We start from the raw sequence: 24,891 nt of genomic DNA, 5'->3' as shown, positions 1-24,891 counted from the left end.
TAAAAATAATTTTAAGGTGCAGTAGGTGATTGTCTTCATAAACTTTTTTGTTGTGTTGGTTTAAAGTCTCTTCACATTCCAATAGTAATGATTAAAGTAAATGACCTAAATATGTTTATGTGTGTTTTTATATTCAGGGCAAGGCATAAAACAAAAAAATGTTCATCCAATTAAATATTGTCGGGCCAACACCTCCCATAACTCTGATAAGCAGCTCAATCTGTCTGTCAGCAAATGTAGATTGGGACTTCTGCGCATCTCTTCACATAGATCCGCCATTTGCGCGACCCCGCCTGCATGAGCGCAGCACGTTCACGAGACAGTCACAGTCGCTGCAAAATCAAATACTGAATTTCAACTTTTGAACATCTTGAATCAGTATTGGAGTTAATTTTGCACGCTGGAGGAAGAAGGACACCATAGCTAAATTGTTACTGTTAGAAGGGTGATGTTCTGTTTTAAAACTATTTTAGTGAAGCTAAGCAGATGTTAGATTGTGTTGTGTTATAATGGGTTATATGCACTGATGTGTTGTTCAGCCACTGAAATCTCCCAGCGAATGATTGATGTGACTATTTTCAGTTTCATAAGGGACCTTTGACAGCATCGATAAATGTAGATTTTTGTTTAGTTTTACATCATAACATCAGTCAATAGCGCTATTCTGCCTAGCCTAATTTACTGAGCTAAAGTTGTTTTTATATTCACATTGGTATTTTTTTTTAACTATGACAGCCTCCCTGTACTGTTTATCATGCTACTCTGAATATTCGATCTGAAATAGCATGTAAGTATAGCTTAGTAATAAATGTAATTCCTGCACGCCACCGGCCAAACACTAACTAGCGAATGACATGAACTAGTGGGGTGTCTGCTGTTGTCAGGCGGTGTGCGTGTTCACAATTTCAGGAGGCGTGGCTTTGAATCACAATCCCTCCCCGCCGTCAAAAGATAATATGCTAAGCGGTTAGCATTTTGGCAGATCACCTACTGCACTATTAATGCAGATAATGGGTTGAAATATAGTATTATATTATGACTGTGAAAACTGCCACCGTCCCTTAAAAGTCTTATATTTCACCATTTTTGCTATTGCAATCTTTAATAGTCAAACAGCCAATGAAGTATTGCAGATATGCTGATCTTTTCCTGTCTTCTTTTCCTGTCTGATTTTGACCTGCTCCCAAATTTACCCCTGCTATTATCATTACAAAGTATTTTACAGTATTTAAAAAATACAAGACACTAAAGTATTTTGATAGAAAATATTAAGCTATTTTCATAAACCCCATCAAATACAAATTACAAAATATTATTATGTTTTTAAAATATGTATTTGTAATACATGTATCATTAATACTGCCCATCCCTGGCTGGAGATAAACTTGAAGAACTGGAGAACAGCTTGTGAATCACTGATCAACAATCAGGTAAAGAACTGTTCCCATTGTCATTTACAAAAGATATGTAGATACATAGAAAAATAAATGTTTTAACAGGAGAAAGGGGTGGTGGTGGTGGGAAAAAGGAGAGAGAATTTAGATTGTATTGCCATTTCAGATTCTTTGGCTTTCATGGCAAAAAAATTCATTTTATAAATACCACTTTTCTACAGTTATGGAAATATTCTAACAATTACAAGTCACCAACAGCAATAAATATTAAACAAGGTAAAATAAATAAATAATAATAATATATTAGATAAAAATCTAAAACTGTGTTTTAAGGTTTACTCTTGATCAAAATTGTACAATTTCAGAAGGATTCACATTTAAAAATATTTCATCTAAAATCTCTCCAGATAAAAATTGTTGTCTGATAACATTAAAAACAAGGCATTCAATAAAGGAAGAAAAAAAAGTCCTTCCAAGAGGAAGGGGTGGTGGGTTGTTGCTAGATCGGATACGTTTGTGGCCGGAAGTTAACAATAATAATTTGTATTATTTATAAAATTTCCGATTTATTGTATTTTATTGACGTATACCCCCAACCCTAAACCCAACCGTCACAGTACTGTAAAAATATTAATTATTGTTATGCAGTTTCATTTAAAAAAATGCTGCTATATTAATGTGCATATCGCACTTTTGGCCGGCCGCGTATCTGATCTAGACTTTACAGAGAGAGAGAATTTCGAGTGTATTGCTATTTCAGCTTCTTTGGCTGTCATGGCAAAAAAAAAAAAAAAAAAAAAGCGGATCAAATTAAGCACATTTTATAAATACCACTTTTCTACAGTTATGAAAATATTCTAACAATTACAAGTCACCAACAGCAATAAATATTAAACAAGGTAAAATAAATAAATAATAATAATGTTAGATCAAAATCTAAAACAGTTTTTAAGGTTTACTCTTGATCAAAATTGTACAATTTCAGAAGGATTCACAGTTTAAAATATTTTAACTAAAGTCTTCCAGGAGGAAGGGGTGGTGGTGGAAATAAAGGAAGGAGAGAGAATTTTGAGCGTATTGCCGTTTCAGCTTCTTTGGCTTTCATGGCACAAAAAAAAATGCATAAATAAACAGATCAATTTAAGCACATTTTATAAATACCACTTTTCTAAAGTTATAAAAATATTCTAACAATTAAAAGTCATCAACAGCAATAAATATTAAACAAGGTGAAATACATAAATAATAGTAGGATGATATATTTTTAGTTTTTCAGGGTTTACTCTTGATAAAAACTGTACAATTTTAATACGATCATATTTTAAAACATTTTAACTAAAGTCTCTCCAGATAAAAATTGTTGTCAGATAACATTAAAAATAGGGCATTTAATAAAGGAAGAGGAAAAAAAGTCCTTCCAGGAGGAAGGGGTGGTGGTGGGAAAAAAGAAAAAAAAGAAAAAAAAGTCCTTCCAGGAGGAAGGGGTGGTGGTGGGAAAAAAAGAAAAAAAGTCCTTCCAAGAGGAAGGGGTGGTGGTGGGAAAAAAAGAAAAAAAAAGTCCTTCCAGGAGGAAGGGGTGGTGGTGGGAAAAAAGAAAAAAAAAGAAAAAAAGTCCTTCCAGGAGGAAGGGGTGGTGGTGGGAAAAAAAGAAAAAAAAGAAAGAAAAAAAGTCCTTCCAGGTGGAAGGGGTGGTGGTGGGAAAAAAGAAAAAAAAGAAAAAAAGTCCTTCAAGGAGGAAGGGGTGGTGGTGGGAAAAAAAAGATTTTAACCACATTAACCACATTAACCGCATTTTATAAATACCACTTTTCTGCAGATATGAAAATATTCTAACAATTACAAGTCACCAACAGCAATAAATATTAAACAAGGTAAAATACATAAATAATAGTGGGATGATATATTTTTAGTTTTTTAGGGTTTACTCTTGATAAAAACTGTACAAATTTAATACGATCATATTTTAAAACATTTTAACTAAAGTCTCTCCAGATGAAAATTGTTGTCAGATAACATTAAAAATAGGGCATTTAATAAAGAAAGGGGGAAAAAAGTCCTTCCAGGAGGAAGGGGTGGTGGTGGGAAAAAAAGGAGAAAAAAAAGAAAAAAAGTCCTTCCAAGAGGAAGGGGTGGTGGTGGGAAAGAAGAAAAAAAAAGAAAAAAAGAAAAAAGTCCTTCCAGGTGGAAGGGGTGGTGGTGGGAAAAAAGAAAGAAAAAGAAAAAAGTCCTTCCAGGAGGAAGGGGTGGTGGTGGGAAAAAAGAAAGAAAAAGAAAAAAGTCCTTCCAGGAGGAAGGGGTGGTGGTGGGAAAAAAGAAAAAAAAGAAAAAAAGTCCTTCCAGGAGGAAGGGGTGGTGGTGGGAAAAAAGAAAGAAAAAGAAAAAAGTCCTTCCAGGAGGAAGGGGTGGTGGTGGGAAAAAAGAAAGAAAAAGAAAAAAGTCCTTCCAGGAGGAAGGGGTGGTGGTGGGAAAAAAGAAAAAAAAGAAAAAAAGTCCTTCCAGGAGGAAGGGGTGGTGGTGGGAAAAAAGAAAGAAAAAGAAAAAAGTCCTTCCAGGAGGAAGGGGTGGTGGTGGGAAAAAAGAAAAAAAAGAAAAAAAGTCCTTCCAGGAGGAAGGGGTGGTGGTGGGAAAAAAGAAAAAAAAAGTCCTTCCAAGAGAAAGGGGTGGTGGTGGGAAAAAGGAAAATAAAAAGAAAAAAAAAGTCCTTCCAGGAGGAAGGGGTGGTGGTGGGAAAAAAAAGAAAAAAAAAAGAAAAAAAGTCCTTCCAAGAGGAAGGGGTGGTGGTGGGAAAAAAGAAAAAAAAGTAAAGAAGAAAAAAGTCCTTCCAGGTGGAAGGGGTGGTGGTGGGAAAAAAAAGAAAAAAAAAGAAAAAAGTCCTTCCAGGAGGAAGGGGTGGTGGTGGGAAAAAAAAGAAAGAAAAAAAAGTCCTTCCAAGAGGAAGGGGTGGTGGTGGGAAAAAAAAGAAAAAAAGTCCTTCCAGGAGGAAGGGGTGGTGAGGGGAAAAAAGAAAGAAAAAAAAGTCCTTCCAGGTGGAAGGGGTGGTGGTGGGAAAAAAAGAAAGAAAAAAAAGTCCTTCCAAGAGGAAGGGGTGGTGGTGGGAAAAAAAAAGAAAAAAAGTCCTTCCAGGAGGAAGGGGTGGTGAGGGGAAAAAAGAAAAGAAAAAAGAAAAAAAAGTCCTTCCAAGAGGAAGGGGTGGTGGGGGAAACAAAAAAAAAAAAAAGAAAAAAGTCCTTCCAGGAGGAAGGGGTGGTGGTGGGAAACAAAAAAAAAAAAAAAAAGAAAAAAGTCCTTCCAGGAGGAAGGGGTGGTGGTGGGAAAAAAAAAAGAAAAAAAGTCCTTCCAGGAGGAAGGGTTTGTGGTGGAAAAAAAAGAAAAAAAAAGTCCTTCCAGGAGGAAGGGGTGGTGGTGGGAAAAAAAGAAAAAAAAAGTCCTTCCAGGAGGAAGGGTTTGTGGTGGAAAAAAGAAAAAAGTCCTTCCAGGAGGAAGGTGTGGTGGTGGAAAAAAAAGAAAAAAAAAGAAAAAAAAGTCCTTCCAGGAGGAAGGGGTGGTGGTGGAAAAAAAAGAAAAAAAGTCCTTCCAGGAGGAAGGGTTTGTGGTGGAAAAAAAAGAAAAAAAAAGTCCTTCCAGGAGGAAGGGGTGGTGGTGCGAAAAAAAAAAGAAAAAAAGTCCTTCCAAGAGGAAGGGTTTGTGGTGGAAAAAAAAGAAAAAAAAAGTCCTTCCAGGAGGAAGGGGTGGTGGTGGGAAAAAAAGAAAAAAAAAAGTCCTTCCAGGAGGAAGGGGTGGTGGTGGTGGGAAAAAAAAGAAAAAAAGTCCTTCCAGGAGGAAGGGGTGGTGGTGGGAAAAAGGAAAATAAAAAGAAAAAAAAGCCCTTCCAGGAGGAAGGGGTGGTGGTGGGAAAAAAAAGAAAAAAAAGACAAAAAGTCCTTCCAGGAGGAAGGGGTGGTGGTGGGGAAAAAAAAAGAAAAAAAAGAAAAAAAGTCCTTCCAGGAGGAAGGGTTGGTGGTGGGAAAAAAGAAAAAAAAAGAAAAAAAGTCCTTCCAGGAGGAAGGGGTGGTGGTGGGAAAAAAAAGAAAAAAAGTCCTTCCAGGAGGAAGGGTTGGTGGTGGGAAAAAAAAGAAAAAAAGTCCTTCCAGGAGGAAGGGTTTGTGGTGGAAAAAAAAGAAAAAAAAAGTCCTTCCAGGAGGAAGGGGTGGTGGTGGGAAAAAGGAAAAGAAAAAGAAAAAAAAGCCCTTCCAGGAGGAAGGGGTGGTGGTGGAAAAAAAAAAGAAAAAAAAAAGTCCTTCCAGGAGGAAGGGGTGGTGGTGGGAAAAAAAAGAAAAAAAAAAGACAAAAAGTCCTTCCAGGAGGAAGGGTTGGTGGTGGGAAAAAAAAGGAAAAAAAGTCCTTCCAGGAGGAAGGGGTGGTGGTGGGAAAAAAAAGAAAAAAAGTCCTTCCAGGAGGAAGGGTTGGTGGTGGGAAAAAAAGAAAAAAAAAAGTCCTTCCAGGAGGAAGGGGTGGTGGTGGAAAAAAAAGAAAAAAAAAAAGAAAAAAAAGTCCTTCCAGGAGGAAGGGGTGGTGGTGGGAAAAAAAACAAAAAAAAAAGTCCTTCCAGGAGGAAGGGGTGGTGGTGGGAAAAAAAAGAAAAAAAAAGTCCTTCCATTAGGAAGGGGTGGTGATGGGAAAGAAGAAAAAAAAAGAAAAAAGTCCTACCAGGAGGAAGGGGTGGTGGTGGAAAAAAAAGTCCTTCCAGGAGGAAGGGGTGGTGGTGGAAAAAAAAGAAAAAAAGTCCTTCCAAGAGGAAGGAGTGGTGGTGGGAAAAAAGAAAAAAAAGAAAAAAAGTCCTTCCAGGAGGAAGGGGTGGTGGTGGGAAAAAAGAAGAAAAAGAAAAATAAAGTCCTTCCAGGAGGAAAGGGTGGTGGTGGGAAAAAAGAAAAAAAAGTCCTTCCAAGAGGAAGGGGTGGTGGTGCGAAAAAAGAAAATAAAAAGAAAAAAAAGTTCTTCCAGGAGGAAGGGGTGGTGGTGCGAAAAAAGAAAACAAAAAGAAAAAAAAGTCCTTCCAGGAGGAAGGGGTGGTGGTGGGAAAAAAGAAAAAAAGTCCTTCCAGGAGGAAGGGGTGGTGGTGGAAAAAAAAGAAAAAAAAAGTCCTTCCAGGAGGAAGGGGTGGTGGTGGGAAAAAAAAAGAAAAAAAGTCCTTCCAGGAGGAAGGGTTGGTGGTGGGAAAAAAAAGAAAAAAAGTCCTTCCAGGAGGAAGGGGTGGTGGTGGGAAAAAAAAAGAAAAAAAAGAAAAAAAGTCCTTCCAGGAGGAAGGGGTGGTGGTGGGAAAAAACAAAAAAAAAGAAAAAAAGTCCTTCCAGGAGGAAGGGTTGGTGGTGGGAAAAAAAAGAAAAAAAGTCCTTCCAGGAGGAAGGGTTTGTGGTGGAAAAAAAAGAAAAAAAAAGTCCTTCCAGGAGGAAGGGGTGGTGGTGGGAAAAAGGAAAAGAAAAAGAAAAAAAAGCCCTTCCAGGAGGAAGGGGTGGTGGTGGGAAAAAAAAAGAAAAAAAAAGACAAAAAGTCCTTCCAGGAGGAAGGGGTGGTGGTGGGAAAAAAAAAGAAAAAAAGTCCTTCCAGGAGGAAGGGGTGGTGGTGGGAAAAAAAGAAAAAAAAAGTCCTTCCAGGAGGAAGGGTTTGTGGTGGAAAAAAAAGAAAAAAAAGTCCTTCCAGGAGGAAGGGGTGGTGGGGGAAACAAAAAAAAAAAGAAAAAAAGTCCTTCCAGGAGGAAGGGGTGGTGGTGGGAAAAAAAGAAAAAAAAGTCCTTCCAGGAGGAAGGGGTGGTGGTGGGAAAAAAAAAAAGAAAAAAAGTCCTTCCAGGAGGAAGGGGTGGTGGTGGGAAAAAAAGAAAAAAAAGTCCTTCCAGGAGGAAGGGTTGGTGGTGGAAAAAAAAGAAAAAAAAAAGTCCTTCCAGGAGGAAGGGGTGGTGGTGGGAAAAAAGAAAAAAAAAAGTCCTTTCAGGAGGAAGGGTTGGTGGTGGGAAAAAAAAAGGAAAAAAAAGTCCTTCCAGGAGGAAGGGGTGGTGGTGGGAAAAAAGCAAAAAAAAAAAAAAGTCCTTCCAGGAGGAAGGGTTTGTGGTGGAAAAAAAAAGAAAAAAAAGAAAAAAAAGACAAAAAGTCCTTCCAGGAGGAAGGGGTGGTGGTGGGAAAAAAAGAAAAAAAGTCCTTCCAGGAGGAAGGGTTTGTGGTGGAAAAAAAAGAAAAAAAAAGTCCTTCCAGGAGGAAGGGGTGGTGGTGGCGAAAAAAAGAAAAAAAGTCCTTCCAGGAGGAAGGGGTGGTGGTGGGAAAAAAGAAAAAAAAAAGAAAAAAAGTCCTTCCAGGGGGAAGAGGTGGTGGTGGGAAAAAAGAAAATAAAAAGAAAAAAAAGTCCTTCCAAGAGGAAGAGGTGGTGGTGGGAAAAAAGAAAAAAAAAAAGAAAAAAGTCCTTCCAGGAGGAAGGGGTGGTTGTGGGAAAAAGAAAAAAAGTCCTTCCAGGAGGAAGGGGTGGTGGTGGAAAAAAAAGAAAAAAAGTCCTTCCAGGAGGAAGGGGTGGTGGTGGAAAAAAAAGAAAAAAAAGTCCTTCCAGGAGGAAGGGGTGGTGGTGGAAAAAAAAGAAAAAAAAAGTCCTTCCAGAAGAAAGGGGTGGTGGTGGAAAAAAAAGAAAAAAAGTCCTTCCAGGAGGAAGGGGTGGTGGTGGGAAAAAAAAAGAAAAAAAAAAGAAAAAAAGTCCTTCCAGGAGGAAGGGGTGGTGGTGGGAAAAAAGAAAAAAAAGAAAAAAAAAAGTCCTTCCAGGAGGAAGGGGTGGTGGTGGGAAAAAAAGAAAAATAAAGTCCTTCCAGGAGGAAGGGGTGGTGGTGGGAAAAAAAGAAAAAAAAGTTCTTCCAGGAGGAAGGGGTGGTGGTGGCGAAAAAAAAGAAAAAAAAGAAAAAAAGTCCTTCCAGGAGGAAGGGTTGGTGGTGGGAAAAAAAAGAAAAAAAGTCCTTCCAGGAGGAAGGGTTTGTGGTGGAAAAAAAAGAAAAAAAAAGTCCTTCCAGGAGGAAGGGGTGGTGGTGGGAAAAAGGAAAAGAAAAAGAAAAAAAAGCCCTTCCAGGAGGAAGGGGTGGTAGTGGGAAAAAAAAAAGAAAAAAAAAGACAAAAAGTCCTTCCAGGAGGAAGGGGTGGTGGTGGGAAAAAAAGAAAAAAAAAGTCCTTCCAGGAGGAAGGGGTGGTGGTGGGAAAAAAAGAAAAAAAAAGTCCTTCCAGGAGGAAGGGTTTGTGGTGAAAAAAAAAGGAAAAAAAAGTCCTTCCAGGAGGAAGGGGTGGTGGGGGAAACAAAAAAAAAAAGAAAAAAAGTCCTTCCAGGAGGAAGGGGTGGTGGTGGGAAAAAAAAAAGAAAAAAAAGTCCTTCCAGGAGGAAGGGTTTGTGGTGGAAAAAAAAGAAAAAAAAAAGTCCTTCCAGGAGGAAGGGGTGGTGGTGGGAAAAAAGCAAAAAAAAAAAAAAGTCCTTCCAGGAGGAAGGGTTTGTGGTGGAAAAAAGAAAAAAAAAAGTCCTTTCAGGAGGAAGGGTTGGTGGTGGGAAAAAAAAAGGAAAAAAAAGTCCTTCCAGGAGGAAGGGGTGGTGGTGGGAAAAAAGCAAAAAAAAAAAAAAAGTCCTTCCAGGAGGAAGGGGTGGTGGGGGAAACAAAAAAAAAAAAGAAAAAAAAAGACAAAAAGTCCTTCCAGGAGGAAGGGTTGGTGGTGGAAAAAAAAGAAAAAAAAGTCCTTCCAGGAGGAAGGGGTGGTGGTGGGAAAAAAAGAAAAAAAAAAGTCCTTCCAGGAGGAAGGGGTGGTGGTGGGAAAAAAAGAAAAAAAGTCCTTCCAGGAGGAAGGGTTTGTGGTGGAAAAAAAAGAAAAAAAAAGTCCTTCCAGGAGGAAGGGGTGGTGGTGGGAAAAAAAAAGAACAAAAGTCCTTCCAGGAGGAAGGGTTGGTGGTGGGAAAAAAAAGAAAAAAAGTCCTTCCAGGAGGAAGGGGTGGTGGGGGAAACAAAAAAAAAAAGAAAAAAGTCCTTCCAGGAGGAAGGGGTGGTGGTGGGAAAAAAAAAAGAAAAAAAAAAGACAAAAAGTCCTTCCAGGAGGAAGGGGTGGTGGTGGGAAAAAACAAAAAAAAAGAAAAAAAGTCCTTCCAGGAGGAAGGGGTGGTGGTGGGAAAAAAAAGAAAAAAAGTCCTTCCAGGAGGAAGGGTTGGTGGTGGGAAAAAAAAGAAAAAAAGTCCTTCCAGGAGGAAGGGGTGGTGGTGGGAAAAAGGAAAAGAAAAAGAAAAAAAAGCCCTTCCAGGAGGAAGGGGTGGTGGTGGGAAAAAAAAAGAAAAAAAAAGACAAAAAGTCCTTCCAGGAGGAAGGGGTGGTGGTGGGAAAAAAAAAGAAAAAAAGTCCTTCCAGGAGGAAGGGTTTGTGGTGGAAAAAAAAGAAAAAAAAGTCCTTCCAGGAGGAAGGGGTGGTGGGGGAAACAAAAAAAAAAAGAAAAAAAGTCCTTCCAGGAGGAAGGGGTGGTGGTGGGAAAAAAAGAAAAAAAAGTCCTTCCAGGAGGAAGGGGTGGTGGTGGGAAAAAAAAAAAGAAAAAAAGTCCTTCCAGGAGGAAGGGGTGGTGGTGGGAAAAAAAGAAAAAAAAAGTCCTTCCAGGAGGAAGGGTTGGTGGTGGAAAAAAAAGAAAAAAAAAGTCCTTCCAGGAGGAAGGGGTGGTGGTGGGAAAAAAGCAAAAAAAAAAAAAAAGTCCTTCCAGGAGGAAGGGTTTGTGGTGGAAAAAAAGAAAAAAAAAAGTCCTTTCAGGAGGAAGGGTTGGTGGTGGGAAAAAAAAGGAAAAAAAAGTCCTTCCAGGAGGAAGGGGTGGTGGTGGGAAAAAAGCAAAAAAAAAAAAAAAGTCCTTCCAGGAGGAAGGGTTTGTGGTGGAAAAAAAAAGAAAAAAAAAGAAAAAAAAGACAAAAAGTCCTTCCAGGAGGAAGGGGTGGTGGTGGGAAAAAAAGAAAAAAAGTCCTTCCAGGAGGAAGGGGTGGTGGTGGAAAAAAAAGAAAAAAAAGTCCTTCCAGGAGGAAGGGGTGGTGGTGGGAAAAAAAGAAAAAAAGTCCTTCCAGGAGGAAGGGTTTGTGGTGGAAAAAAAAGAAAAAAAAAGTCCTTCCAGGAGGAAGGGGTGGTGGTGGGAAAAAAAGAAAAAAAGTCCTTCCAGGAGGAAGGGGTGGTGGTGGGAAAAAAGAAAAAAAAAGAAAAAAAGTCCTTCCAGGAGGAAGGGGTGGTGGTGGGAAAAAAGAAAAAAAAAGAAAAAAAGTCCTTCCAGGGGGAAGAGGTGGTGGTGGGAAAAAAGAAAATAAAAAGAAAAAAAAGTCCTTCCAAGAGGAAGAGGTGGTGGTGGGAAAAAAGAAAAAAAAAAGAAAAAAGTCCTTCCAGGAGGAAGGGTTTGTGGTGGAAAAAAAAGAAAAAAAAAGTCCTTCCAGGAGGAAGGGGTGGTGGTGGGAAAAAAAGAAAAAAAGTCCTTCCAGGAGGAAGGGGTGGTGGTGGGAAAAAAGAAAAAAAAAGAAAAAAAGTCCTTCCAGGGGGAAGAGGTGGTGGTGGGAAAAAAGAAAATAAAAAGAAAAAAAAGTCCTTCCAAGAGGAAGAGGTGGTGGTGGGAAAAAAGAAAAAAAAAAGAAAAAAGTCCTTCCAGGAGGAAGGGGTGGTTGTGGGAAAAAGAAAAAAAGTCCTTCCAGGAGGAAGGGGTGGTGGTGGAAAAAAAAGAAAAAAAGTCCTTCCAGGAGGAAGGGGTGGTGGTGGAAAAAAAAGAAAAAAAAGTCCTTCCAGGAGGAAGGGGTGGTGGTGGAAAAAAAAGAAAAAAAAAGTCCTTCCAGGAGAAAGGGGTGGTGGTGGAAAAAAAAGAAAAAAAGTCCTTCCAGGAGGAAGGGGTGGTGGTGGGAAAAAAAAAGAAAAAAAAAAGAAAAAAAGTCCTTCCAGGAGGAAGGGGTGGTGGTGGGAAAAAAGAAAAAAAAGAAAAAAAAAAGTCCTTCCAGGAGGAAGGGGTGGTGGTGGGAAAAAAAGAAAAATAAAGTCCTTCCAGGAGGAAGGGGTGGTGGTGGGAAAAAAAGAAAAAAAAGTTCTTCCAGGAGGAAGGGGTGGTGGTGGCGAAAAAAAAGAAAAAAAAGAAAAAAAGTCCTTCCAGGAGGAAGGGTTGGTGGTGGGAAAAAAAGAAAAAAAGTCCTTCCAGGAGGAAGGGTTTGTGGTGGAAAAAAAAGAAAAAAAAAGTCCTTCCAGGAGGAAGGGGTGGTGGTGGGAAAAAGGAAAAGAAAAAGAAAAAAAAGCCCTTCCAGGAGGAAGGGGTGGTGGTGGGAAAAAAAAAAGAAAAAAAAAGACAAAAAGTCCTTCCAGGAGGAAGGGGTGGTGGTGGGAAAAAAAGAAAAAAAAAGTCCTTCCAGGAGGAAGGGGTGGTGGTGGGAAAAAAAGAAAAAAAAAGTCCTTCCAGGAGGAAGGGTTTGTGGTGAAAAAAAAAGGAAAAAAAAGTCCTTCCAGGAGGAAGGGGTGGTGGGGGAAACAAAAAAAAAAAGAAAAAAAGTCCTTCCAGGAGGAAGGGGTGGTGGTGGGAAAAAAAAAAAGAAAAAAAAGTCCTTCCAGGAGGAAGGGTTTGTGGTGGAAAAAAAAGAAAAAAAAAGTCCTTCCAGGAGGAAGGGGTGGTGGTGGGAAAAAAGCAAAAAAAAAAAAAAAGTCCTTCCAGGAGGAAGGGTTTGTGGTGGAAAAAAAAAAAAAAAAGAAAAAAAAAGACAAAAAGTCCTTCCAGGAGGAAGGGTTGGTGGTGGAAAAAAAAGAAAAAAAAGTCCTTCCAGGAGGAAGGGGTGGTGGTGGGAAAAAAAGAAAAAAAAGTCCTTCCAGGAGGAAGGGGTGGTGGTGGGAAAAAAAAAAAGAAAAAAAGTCCTTCCAGGAGGAAGGGGTGGTGGTGGGAAAAAAAGAAAAAAAAAGTCCTTCCAGGAGGAAGGGTTGGTGGTGGAAAAAAAAGAAAAAAAAAAGTCCTTCCAGGAGGAAGGGGTGGTGGTGGGAAAAAAAAAGAAAAAAAGTCCTTCCAGGAGGAAGGGTTGGTGGTGGGAAAAAAAAGAAAAAAAGTCCTTCCAGGAGGAAGGGGTGGTGGGGGAAACAAAAAAAAAAAGAAAAAAGTCCTTCCAGGAGGAAGGGGTGGTGGTGGGAAAAAAAAAGAAAAAAAGTCCTTCCAGGAGGAAGGGGTGGTGGTGGGAAAAAAAGAAAAAAAAGTCCTTCCAGGAGGAAGGGGTGGTGGTGGGAAAAAAAAAAAGAAAAAAAGTCCTTCCAGGAGGAAGGGGTGGTGGTGGGAAAAAAAGAAAAAAAAGTCCTTCCAGGAGGAAGGGTTGGTGGTGGAAAAAAAAGAAAAAAAAAAGTCCTTCCAGGAGGAAGGGGTGGTGGTGGGAAAAAAGCAAAAAAAAAAAAAGTCCTTCCAGGAGGAAGGGTTTGTGGTGGAAAAAAAGAAAAAAAAAAGTCCTTTCAGGAGGAAGGGGTGGTGGTGGGAAAAAAGCAAAAAAAAAAAAAAAGTCCTTCCAGGAGGAAGGGTTTGTGGTGGAAAAAAAAAGAAAAAAAAGAAAAAAAAGACAAAAAGTCCTTCCAGGAGGAAGGGGTGGTGGTGGGAAAAAAAGAAAAAAAGTCCTTCCAGGAGGAAGGGTTTGTGGTGGAAAAAAAAGAAAAAAAAAGTCCTTCCAGGAGGAAGGGGTGGTGGTGGGAAAAAAAGAAAAAAAGTCCTTCCAGGAGGAAGGGGTGGTGGTGGGAAAAAAGAAAAAAAAAGAAAAAAAGTCCTTCCAGGAGGAAGGGGTGGTGGTGGGAAAAAAGAAAAAAAAAAGAAAAAAAGTCCTTCCAGGAGGAAGGGGTGGTGGTGGGAAAAAAAAGAAAAAAAAAGTCCTTCCAGGAGGAAGGGTTTGTGGTGGAAAAAAGAAAAAAAAAAGTCCTTTCAGGAGGAAGGGTTGGTGGTGGGAAAAAAAAAGGAAAAAAAAGTCCTTCCAGGAGGAAGGGGTGGTGGGGGAAACAAAAAAAAAAAGAAAAAAGTCCTTCCAGGAGGAAGGGGTGGTGGTGGGAAAAAAAAAGAAAAAAAGTCCTTCCAGGAGGAAGGGGTGGTGGTGGGAAAAAAAGAAAAAAAAAGTCCTTCCAGGAGGAAGGGTTTGTGGTGGAAAAAAAAGAAAAAAAAAGTCCTTCCAGGAGGAAGGGGTGGTGGGGGAAACAAAAAAAAAAAGAAAAAAAGTCCTTCCAGGAGGAAGGGGTGGTGGTGGGAAAAAAAGAAAAAAAAAGTCCTTCCAGGAGGAAGGGGTGGTGGTGGGAAAAAAAGAAAAAAAAGTCCTTCCAGGAGGAAGGGGTGGTGGTGGGAAAAAAAAAGAAAAAAAGTCCTTCCAGGAGGAAGGGGTGGTGGTGGGAAAAAAAGAAAAAAAAGTCCTTCCAGGAGGAAGGGTTTGTGGTGGAAAAAAAGAAAAAAAAAAGTCCTTTCAGGAGGAAGGGTTGGTGGTGGGAAAAAAAAGGAAAAAAAAGTCCTTCCAGGAGGAAGGGGTGGTGGTGGGAAAAAAAAGAAAAAAAAGAAAAAAAAGACAAAAAGTCCTTCCAGGAGGAAGGGGTGGTGGTGGGAAAAAAAGAAAAAAAGTCCTTCCAGGAGGAAGGGTTTGTGGTGGAAAAAAAAGAAAAAAAAAGTCCTTCCAGGAGGAAGGGGTGGTGGTGGGAAAAAAAGAAAAAAAGTCCTTCCAGGAGGAAGGGGTGGTGGTGGGAAAAAAGAAAAAAAAAGAAAAAAAGTCCTTCCAGGAGGAAGGGTTTGTGGTGGAAAAAAAGAAAAAAAAAAGTCCTTTCAGGAGGAAGGGTTGGTGGTGGGAAAAAAAAGGAAAAAAAAGTCCTTCCAGGAGGAAGGGTTTGTGGTGGAAAAAAAAAGAAAAAAAAGAAAAAAAAGACAAAAAGTCCTTCCAGGAGGAAGGGGTGGTGGTGGGAAAAAAAGAAAAAAAGTCCTTCCAGGAGGAAGGGTTTGTGGTGGAAAAAAAAGAAAAAAAAAGTCCTTCCAGGAGGAAGGGGTGGTGGTGGGAAAAAAAGAAAAAAAGTCCTTCCAGGAGGAAGGGGTGGTGGTGGGAAAAAAGAAAAAAAAAGAAAAAAAGTCCTTCCAGGAGGAAGGGGTGGTGGTGGGAAAAAAGAAAAAAAAAAGAAAAAAAGTCCTTCCAGGAGGAAGGGGTGGTGGTGGGAAAAAAAAGAAAAAAAAAGTCCTTCCAGGGGGAAGAGGTGGTGGTGGGAAAAAAGAAAATAAAAAGAAAAAAAAGTCCTTCCAAGAGGAAGAGGTGGTGGTGGGAAAAAAGAAAAAAAAAAAGAAAAAAGTCCTTCCAGGAGGAAGGGGTGGTTGTGGGAAAAAGAAAAAAAGTCCTTCCAGGAGGAAGGGGTGGTGGTGGAAAAAAAAGAAAAAAAGTCCTTCCAGGAGGAAGGGGTGGTGGTGGAAAAAAAAGAAAAAAAAGTCCTTCCAGGAGGAAGGGGTGGTGGTGGAAAAAAAAGAAAAAAAAAGTCCTTCCAGGAGAAAGGGGTGGTGGTGGAAAAAAAAGAAAAAAAGTCCTTCCAGGAGGAAGGGGTGGTGGTGGGAAAAAAAAAGGAAAAAAAAAGAAAAAAGTCCTTCCAGGAGGAAGGGGTGGTGGTGGGAAAAAAGAAAAAAAAGAAAAAAAAAAGTCCTTCCAGGAGGAAGGGGTGGTGGTGGGAAAAAAAGAAAAATAAAGTCCTTCCAGGAGGAAGGGGTGGTGGTGGGAAAAAAAGAAAAAAAAGTCCTTCCAGGAGGAAGGGGTGGTGGTGGCGAAAAAAAAGAAAAAAAAGAAAAAAAGTCCTTCCAGGAGGAAGGGGTGGTGTTGGGAAAAAAAGAAAAAAAAGTCCTTCCAGGAGGAAGGGGTGGTGGTGGGAAAAAAAAAGAAAAAAAGTCCTTCCAGGAGGAAGGGTTGGTGGTGGGAAAAAAAAGAAAAAAAGTCCTTCCAGGAGGAAGGGGTGGTGGTGGGAAAAAAAAAGAAAAAAAAAAGACAAAAAGTCCTTCCAGGAGGAAGGGGTGGTGGTGGGAAAAAACAAAAAAAAAGAAAAAAAGTCCTTCCAGGAGGAAGGGGTGGTGGTGGGAAAAAAAAGAAAAAAAGTCCTTCCAGGAGGAAGGGTTGGTGGTGGGAAAAAAAAGAAAAAAAGTCCTTCCAGGAGGAAGGGGTGGTGGTGGGAAAAAGGAAAAGAAAAAGAAAAAAAAGCCCTTCCAGGAGGAAGGGGTGGTGGTGGGAAAAAAAAAGAAAAAAAAAGACAAAAAGTCCTTCCAGGAGGAAGGGGTGGTGGTGGGAAAAAAAAAGAAAAAAAGTCCTTCCAGGAGGAAGGGGTGGTGGTGGGAAAAAAAGAAAAAAAAAGTCCTTCCAGGAGGAAGGGTTTGTGGTGGAAAAAAAAGAAAAAAAAGTCCTTCCAGGAGGAAGGGGTGGTGGGGGAAACAAAAAAAAAAAGAAAAAAAGTCCTTCCAGGAGGAAGGGGTGGTGGTGGGAAAAAAAGAAAAAAAAGTCCTTCCAGGAGGAAGGGGTGGTGGTGGGAAAAAAAAAAAGAAAAAAAGTCCTTCCAGGAGGAAGGGGTGGTGGTGGGAAAAAAAGAAAAAAAAGTCCTTCCAGGAGGAAGGGTTGGTGGTGGAAAAAAAAGAAAAAAAAAAGTCCTTCCAGGAGGAAGGGGTGGTGGTGGGAAAAAAGCAAAAAAAAAAAAAAAGTCCTTCCAGGAGGAAGGGTTTGTGGTGGAAAAAAAGAAAAAAAAAAGTCCTTTCAGGAGGAAGGGTTGGTGGTGGGAAAAAAAAAGGAAAAAAAAGTCCTTCCAGGAGGAAGGGGTGGTGGTGGGAAAAAAGCAAAACAAAAAAAAAAGTCCTTCCAGGAGGAAGGGTTTGTGGTGGAAAAAAAAAGAAAAAAAAGAAAAAAAAGACAAAAAGTCCTTCCAGGAGGAAGGGGTGGTGGTGGGAAAAAAAAGAAAAAAAGTCCTTCCAGGAGGAAGGGTTTGTGGTGGAAAAAAAAGAAAAAAAAAGTCCTTCCAGGAGGAAGGGGTGGTGGTGGGAAAAAAAGAAAAAAAGTCCTTCCAGGAGGAAGGGGTGGTGGTGGGAAAAAAGAAAAAAAATGAAAAAAAGTCCTTCCAGGAGGAAGGGGTGGTGGTGGGAAAAAAGAAAAAAAAAGAAAAAAAGTCCTTCCAGGGGGAAGAGGTGGTGGTGGGAAAAAAGAAAATAAAAAGAAAAAAAAGTCCTTCCAAGAGGAAGAGGTGGTGGTGGGAAAAAAGAAAAAAAAAAGAAAAAAGTCCTTCCAGGAGGAAGGGGTGGTTGTGGGAAAAAGAAAAAAAGTCCTTCCAGGAGGAAGGGGTGGTGGTGGAAAAAAAAGAAAAAAAGTCATTCCAGGAGGAAGGGGTGGTGGTGGAAAAAAAAGAAAAAAAAGTCCTTCCAGGAGGAAGGGGTGGTGGTGGAAAAAAAAGAAAAAAAAAGTCCTTCCAGGAGAAAGGGGTGGTGGTGGAAAAAAAAGAAAAAAAGTCCTTCCAGGAGGAAGGGGTGGTGGTGGGAAAAAAGAAAAAAAAGAAAAAAAAAAGTCCTTCCAGGAGGAAGGGGTGGTGGTGGGAAAAAAAGAAAAATAAAGTCCTTCCAGGAGGAAGGGGTGGTGGTGGGAAAAAAAAAGAAAAAAAGTCCTTCCAGGAGGAAGGGGTGGTGGTGGGAAAAAAGAAAAAAAAGAAAAAAAAAAGTCCTTCCAGGAGGAAGGGGTGGTGGTGGGAAAAAAAGAAAAATAAAGTCCTTCCAGGAGGAAGGGGTGGTGGTGGGAAAAAAAGAAAAAAAAGTTCTTCCAGGAGGAAGGGGTGGTGGTGGCGAAAAAAAAGAAAAAAAAGAAAAAAAGTCCTTCCAGGAGGAAGGGTTGGTGGTGGGAAAAAAAAGAAAAAAAGTCCTTCCAGGAGGAAGGGTTTGTGGTGGAAAAAAAAGAAAAAAAAAGTCCTTCCAGGAGGAAGGGGTGGTGGTGGGAAAAAGGAAAAGAAAAAGAAAAAAAGCCCTTCCAGGAGGAAGGGGTGGTGGTGGGAAAAAAAAAAGAAAAAAAAAGACAAAAAGTCCTTCCAGGAGGAAGGGGTGGTGGTGGGAAAAAAAGAAAAAAAAAGTCCTTCCAGGAGGAAGGGGTGGTGGTGGGAAAAAAAGAAAAAAAAAGTCCTTCCAGGAGGAAGGGTTTGTGGTGAAAAAAAAAGGAAAAAAAAGTCCTTCCAGGAGGAAGGGGTGGTGGGGGAAACAAAAAAAAAAAGAAAAAAAGTCCTTCCAGGAGGAAGGGGTGGTGGTGGGAAAAAAAAAAGAAAAAAAAGTCCTTCCAGGAGGAAGGGTTTGTGGTGGAAAAAAAAGAAAAAAAAAGTCCTTCCAGGAGGAAGGGTTGGTGGTGGGAAAAAAAAAGGAAAAAAAAAGTCCTTCCAGGAGGAAGGGGTGGTGGTGGGAAAAAAGCAAAAAAAAAAAAAAGTCCTTCCAGGAGGAAGGGTTGGTGGTGGGAAAAAAAAAGGAAAAAAAAGTCCTTCCAGGAGGAAGGGGTGGTGGTGGGAAAAAAGCAAAAAAAAAGGAAAAAAAAGTCCTTCCAGGAGGAAGGGGTGGTGGTGGGAAAAAAGCAAAAAAAAAAAAAAAAGTCCTTCCAGGAGGAAGGGTTTGTGGTGAAAAAAAAAGGAAAAAAAAGTCCTTCCAGGAGGAAGGGGTGGTGGGGGAAACAAAAAAAAAAAAGAAAAAAAGTCCTTCCAGGAGGAAGGGGTGGTGGTGGGAAAAAAAAAAGAAAAAAAAGTCCTTCCAGGAGGAAGGGTTTGTGGTGGAAAAAAAAGAAAAAAAAAGTCCTTCCAGGAGGAAGGGTTGGTGGTGGGAAAAAAAAAGGAAAAAAAAAGTCCTTCCAGGAGGAAGGGGTGGTGGTGGGAAAAAAGCAAAAAAAAAAAAAAGTCCTTCCAGGAGGAAGGGTTGGTGGTGGGAAAAAAAAAGGAAAAAAAAGTCCTTCCAGGAGGAAGGGGTGGTGGTGGGAAAAAAGCAAAAAAAAAAAAAAAAAGTCCTTCCAGGAGGAAGGGTTTGTGGTGGAAAAAAAAAAAAAAAGAAAAAAAAAGACAAAAAGTCCTTCCAGGAGGAAGGGTTGGTGGTGGAAAAAAAAGAAAAAAAAGTCCTTCCAGGAGGAAGGGGTGGTGGTGGGAAAAAAAGAAAAAAAAAGTCCTTCCAGGAGGAAGGGGTGGTGGTGGGAAAAAAAGAAAAAAAGTCCTTCCAGGAGGAAGGGTTGGTGGTGGAAAAAAAAGAAAAAAAAAAGTCCTTCCAGGAGGAAGGGGTGGTGGTGGGAAAAAAAAAGAAAAAAAGTCCTTCCAGGAGGAAGGGTTGGTGGTGGGAAAAAAAAGAAAAAAAGTCCTTCCAGGAGGAAGGGGTGGTGGGGGAAACAAAAAAAAAAAGAAAAAAGTCCTTCCAGGAGGAAGGGGTGGTGGTGGGAAAAAAAAAGAAAAAAAGTCCTTCCAGGACGAAGGGGTGGTGGTGGGAAAAAAAGAAAAAAAAGTCCTTCCAGGAGGAAGGGGTGGTGGTGGGAAAAAAAAAAGAAAAAAAGTCCTTCCAGGAGGAAGGGGTGGTGGTGGGAAAAAAAGAAAAAAAAGTCCTTCCAGGAGGAAGGGTTGGTGGTGGAAAAAAAAGAAAAAAAAAGTCCTTCCAGGAGGAAGGGGTGGTGGTGGGAAAAAAGCAAAAAAAAAAAAAGTCCTTCCAGGAGGAAGGGTTTGTGGTGGAAAAAAAGAAAAAAAAAAGTCCTTTCAGGAGGAAGGGGTGGTGGTGGGAAAAAAGCAAAAAAAAAAAAAAAAGTCCTTCCAGGAAAAAAGGGTTTGTGGTGGAAAAAAAAAGAAAAAAAAGAAAAAAAAGACAAAAAGTCCTTCCAGGAGGAAGGGGTGGTGGTGGGAAAAAAAGAAAAAAAGTCCTTCCAGGAGGAAGGGTTTGTGGTGGAAAAAAAAGAAAAAAAAAGTCCTTCCAGGAGGAAGGGGTGGTGGTGGGAAAAAAAGAAAAAAAGTCCTTCCAGGAGGAAGGGGTGGTGGTGGGAAAAAAGAAAAAAAAAGAAAAAAAGTCCTTCCAGGAGGAAGGGGTGGTGGTGGGAAAAAAGAAAAAAAAAGAAAAAAAGTCCTTCCAGGAGGAAGGGGTGGTGGTGGGAAAAAAAAGAAAAAAAAAGTCCTTCCAGGAGGAAGGGTTTGTGGTGGAAAAAAGAAAAAAAAAAGTCCTTTCAGGAGGAAGGGTTGGTGGTGGGAAAAAAAAAGGAAAAAAAAGTCCTTCCAGGAGGAAGGGGTGGTGGTGGGAAAAAAGCAAAAAAAAAAAAAAAGTCCTTCCAGGAGGAAGGGTTTGTGGTGGAAAAAAGAAAAAAAAAAGTCCTTTCAGGAGGAAGGGTTGGTGGTGGGAAAAAAAAAGGAAAAAAAAGTCCTTCCAGGAGGAAGGGGTGGTGGGGGAAACAAAAAAAAAAAGAAAAAAGTCCTTCCAGGAGGAAGGGGTGGTGGTGGGAAAAAAAAAGAAAAAAAGTCCTTCCAGGAGGAAGGGGTGGTGGTGGGAAAAAAAGAAAAAAAAGTCCTTCCAGGAGGAAGGGGTGGTGGTGGGAAAAAAAAAGAAAAAAAGTCCTTCCAGGAGGAAGGGGTGGTGGTGGGAAAAAAAGAAAAAAAAGTCCTTCCAGGAGGAAGGGGTGGTGGTGGGAAAAAAGCAAAAAAAAAAAAAAGTCCTTCCAGGAGGAAGGGTTGGTGGTGGGAAAAAAAAGGAAAAAAAAGTCCTTCCAGGAGGAAGGGGTGGTGGTGGGAAAAAAGCAAAAAAAAAAAAAAAAAGTCCTTCCAGGAGGAAGGGTTTGTGGTGGAAAAAAAAAGAAAAAAAAGAAAAAAAAGACAAAAAGTCCTTCCAGGAGGAAGGGGTGGTGGTGGGAAAAAAAGAAAAAAAGTCCTTCCAGGAGGAAGGGTTTGTGGTGGAAAAAAAAGAAAAAAAAAGTCCTTCCAGGAGGAAGGGGTGGTGGTGGGAAAAAAAGAAAAAAAGTCCTTCCAGGAGGAAGGGGTGGTGGTGGGAAAAAAGAAAAAAAAAGAAAAAAAGTCCTTCCAGGAGGAAGGGGTGGTGGTGGGAAAAAAGAAAAAAAAAAGAAAAAAAGTCCTTCCAGGAGGAAGGGGTGGTGGTGGGGAAAAAAAGAAAAAAAAAGTCCTTCCAGGGGGAAGAGGTGGTGGTGGGAAAAAAGAAAATAAAAAGAAAAAAAAGTCCTTCCAAGAGGAAGAGGTGGTGGTGGGAAAAAAGAAAAAAAAAAGAAAAAAGTCCTTCCAGGAGGAAGGGGTGGTTGTGGGAAAAAGAAAAAAAGTCCTTCCAGGAGGAAGGGGTGGTGGTGGAAAAAAAAGAAAAAAAGTCCTTCCAGGAGGAAGGGGTGGTGGTGGAAAAAAAAGAAAAAAAAGTCCTTCCAGGAGGAAGGGGTGGTGGTGGAAAAAAAAGAAAAAAAAAGTCCTTCCAGGAGAAAGGGGTGGTGGTGGAAAAAAAAGAAAAAAAGTCCTTCCAGGAGGAAGGGGTGGTGGTGGGAAAAAAAAAGGAAAAAAAAAGAAAAAAAGTCCTTCCAGGAGGAAGGGGTGGTGGTGGGAAAAAAAGAAAAAAAAGAAAAAAAAAGTCCTTCCAGGAGGAAGGGGTGGTGGTGGGAAAAAAAGAAAAATAAAGTCCTTCCAGGAGGAAGGGGTGGTGGTGGGAAAAAAAGAAAAAAAAGTCCTTCCAGGAGGAAGGGGTGGTGGTGGCGAAAAAAAAGAAAAAAAAGAAAAAAAGTCCTTCCAGGAGGAAGGGGTGGTGTTGGGAAAAAAAGAAAAAAAATCCTTCCAGGAGGAAGGGGTGGTGGTGGGAAAAAAGAAAATAAAAAGAAAAAAAGTCCTTCCAGGAGGAAGGGGTGGTGGTGGGAAAAAAAGAAAAAAAAAGTCCTTCCAAGAGGAAGGGGTGGTGGTGGGGAAAAATTAAAAAAAGTCCTTCCAAGAGGAAGGGGTGGTGGTGGGAAAAAAAGAAAAAAAAAGTCCTTCCAGGAGGAAGGGGTGGTGGTGGGAAAAAAAGAAAAAAAAGTCCTTCCAGGAGGAAGGGGTGGTGGTGGGAAAAAAGAAAAAAAAGTCCTTCCAGGAGGAAGGGGTGGTGGTGGGAAAAAAAGAAAAAAAAAGTCCTTCCAGGAGGAAGGGGTGGTGGTGGGAAAAAAATTTACAAAAAGAAAAAAAGTCCTTCCAGGAGGAAGGGGTGGTGGTGGGAAAAAAGAAAAAAAAAAGTCCTTCCAGGAGGAAGGGGTGGTGGTGGGAAATTTTTTTTAAAAATCCTTCCAAGAGGAAGGGTTGGTGGCATAGATATATACACTAGATATCGCCTGACCTATTGATGTCTATTGGACAGAATGCGTCAATAGCGCCGCCATCTTGCTACAGGGTAGCGCTCCTTTGAAATGAATGTGGGACCAATGTACAGTGGAGGACTGTGATCATCCAAAGCCAGAGATATACACATATACACATATATCTATGATCTGGAGTTTTCCTGGATGTTAGTATGTAATTTTTTTTTTCTAATTACGAAAATTATAATTTTACATCACTTTTCTACATTGATGGATCAGTGACCGCACGGGCATTTCTGACAAAAAGCTTGTGTTTGTGTGTACAGAAATGTACTATTCACCCTCCCTGTTAAATTTTATCTAATCGAACGACTCTTTCACCAACGTTAGCCGACAATAATACAAGTTTCTGGCAGCGCAGCATCTCGTTGTCATATTTCTTTTGCATTGTTTGCTGATTTTATCCAACAAAACTAGCATAAGCCGAGTGTTTGGTGCGAGTTGGAGCTGCTTTGCCGTATGGTGAATGCAGTAAGTGACTGTTATCATCAATAACGTTACCTGATTAGCACAAAAGTTCAGAACATACAAAAACAGAAAAAAACTTAATATTACCTATGAAATGTTTTGCCTTTGTGCTTTGTTTTCTTTGTTTGCTTGTTACTACACCCGTATACAGCGCTAAAGTCCTGCATCTTCACGTAATAACACTGTCTTGACTAGTGCGGTTGAATGACAATTGTCCTGGGAGCCCTGTACCAATGTGGCGGCGCTATTGACGCATGCTCAGGGTCCCTATGCGATTTCTAGTGTATATATCTATGGGTTTCTATCAGGGTACACACCGGCGCTGCAAGTCAGCTGCCCCCAGCCACGACTCAGGACACTGTTCATATTTCTGCCGTGCCACAGAGAGGCAGAGTGCCGTGCTCATCAGACCAGGCAACGTTTCTCCAATCTTCTATTGTCCAATTTTCGTGAGCCTGTGTGAATTGTATTCTCAGTTTCCTGTTCTTAGCTGACAGGAGTGGCACCCGGTGTGGTCTTCTGCTGCTGTAGCCCATCTGCTTCAAGGTTAGACGTGTTGTGTGTTCAGAGATGCTCTTCTGCAGACCTCGGTTGTAACGAGTGGTGGTTTGAGTTACTGTTACCTTTCTATCGGCTTGAACCAGTCTGACCATTCTCCTCTGATCTCCACAATAAACAATGCATTTGCGCCCACAGAACTGCCGCTCACTGGACATTTTCTCTTTTTCTGATCATTTTCTAGAGATGGTTGTGCAGGAAAATCCCAGTACATCAGTAGTTTCTGTAATACTCAGACCAGACCGTCTGGCACCAACCATGCCATGTTGAAAGTCACTTTAATCACCTTTCTTTGTCATTCTTATACTCGGTTTGAACAGCAGCAGATTGTTTTGACCATGTGTACATGCCTATATATATATATATATATATATATATATATATATATATATATATATATATATATATATATATATATATAGCACAGTTTCAATATCTAAATATGTATAAAGATGGATGGATAAACAGATAGATTGGTGGGTGGGTGGACAGATGGATGGGTGAGTAAATGAAAGGAAGGATAGACGGAAACCTGGGTGGATGGATTGGTGGACAAACAGATGGATGGACAGACAGATAGACGAAAGGACAAATGGACAGACAAATGAATAGTCAGATAGATGGTTGGATGGATGACCAAATGGATGGATGGATTTATGGATGGACAGAAAAATGGACAGATGGGCTAACAGAAAGTTGGATGGATGAATGGACAAACAAATAGACAAATGGAAGGACGGCTGGATAGACAAACATACAGAAGGATGGATAGATTAACAGATATATAGATGAATGGATAGACAAATGAATGGATGGACTGATAGAAAAATGGACAGATAGATGGATGGATGGATAGATATTTTCTTTCTGCATCTTTAACTGTATATTATCTTGAATCTGTAGAAGTTTGTCTGTTCGTCATAACGTGTACTTTTATACATTAAAGTTTATAAATTAATATTATTCATTTATAATTATTAGTTTACTAAGGTTTCTACTGGAGTGTTCCGTTAACTCTTCTAAACTATAATTATTAAAGTTAAAACAGAAACTAAATATATAAAAACCTAAACAGAAAGGTGCTCTCGATACAAAATCTAAAACATGAAATAAGCTGAAATTAGGGCAAATGTTGAAATAAAAATAATTAGTCTCACAATAAAAACAAACTCAATTGCCAAACTTTAATAATCTTGTTTTGTTTATGTGTGTTTGTGCTTGTGTGTGTGTGTGTGTGTGTGTGTGTGTGTGTGTGTGTGTGTGGAAAGAGAGAGAGGCTTCTGGTCACAAGGTCCTGCATGTGAGCTGCTGCAGTGGCTCCTGAATAGTGTATTTTTGCTGACAACGTCCCTGCCACACACAGTTACACAACTAGGTGTTTATCAATGAGTGCCCACAGCAGCAATGAACACACACACACACACACACACACACACACACACACACACACACACACACACACACACACACACACACACACACACACACACAAACACACACACGTTAAATAAGGTCATTCTGAACATAATGGTGCAGCTGGAAGGAGACCATTTTTGATTATTTTTTTATTTAAGATTCACAATTATTGTCAGATTTAACACTGATTAGACAACAGTGAAATAAATGGATGGATGGATAGACAAACCGAAAGATAGATGGATGAATGAATGGACATTTAGATGGATGGATAGATGGATCAATGGGTGAGTGGATGGATGGATGGATGGGTGGATGGGCTGGTGGACGAACAGATAGATGGATGGACAGACAAATGGATGGATGGGCAAATGAATAGACAGATAAACGGATGGATGGATTTATGGATGGACAGACAAGTGGACAGATGGGCAGACAGAAAATTAGATGGATGGATGGACAAACGAATAGATAAATGGAAGGACGGATGGGTAGACAAACATACAGATGGATTGATGAAATAACATAGATAGATGGATAGATAGACAAATGGATGGATGGACTGAGAAAGATGGACAGAAACAGATGGATGAATGAACAGACAGACAGACAGACAGACAGACAGACAGACAGACAGACAGATAGATAGATAGATAGATAGATAGATAGATAGATAGATAGATAAACGGATGGATAGACAAATATATAGATGGATGGATGAATAAATTACTACATGGATGGATAGATAAAC

General features: G+C 40.2%; 4 protein-coding genes across 4 annotated transcripts in view; all 4 read left to right on the top strand.

Annotated features, from left to right (window-relative positions):
* The window catches only part of brwd1 (bromodomain and WD repeat domain containing 1), a 1,114,631-nt gene that overhangs the window by 889,798 nt on the left and 199,942 nt on the right, over nt 1-24,891 (top strand). The gene's annotated exons all lie outside the window — the stretch shown is intronic.
* phkg1a (phosphorylase kinase, gamma 1a (muscle)) overlaps nt 1-24,891 on the top strand; it is an 831,529-nt gene that overhangs the window by 739,327 nt on the left and 67,311 nt on the right. The window lies entirely within an intron of this gene.
* On the top strand, nt 2,723-5,275 carry LOC147840494 (uncharacterized; the record flags this gene model as incomplete). The annotated part of the gene is made up of 4 exons (XM_088651205.1): nt 2,723-3,116; nt 3,449-4,460; nt 4,501-4,860; nt 5,142-5,275. Coding segments are annotated over 4 exons (1,869 nt in total), but the record flags the coding sequence as incomplete, so codon positions are not given.
* LOC147833565 (uncharacterized) lies at nt 5,251-23,069 on the top strand (the record flags this gene model as incomplete). Its single annotated transcript, XM_088651203.1, has 9 exons — nt 5,251-5,817; nt 6,413-6,760; nt 6,799-8,250; nt 8,300-13,767; nt 13,805-14,815; nt 14,854-17,657; nt 17,696-19,146; nt 19,205-21,262; nt 21,306-23,069. Coding segments are annotated over 9 exons (15,537 nt in total), but the record flags the coding sequence as incomplete, so codon positions are not given.

Source organism: Danio rerio, chromosome 15 (genome assembly GCF_052040795.2).
Source record: "Danio rerio strain M-AB ecotype USA chromosome 15, GRCz13ab, whole genome shotgun sequence".
Classification (NCBI taxonomy): Eukaryota; Metazoa; Chordata; class Actinopteri; order Cypriniformes; family Danionidae; genus Danio; species Danio rerio.
This window is presented reverse-complemented; position numbering and strand designations above follow the sequence as displayed.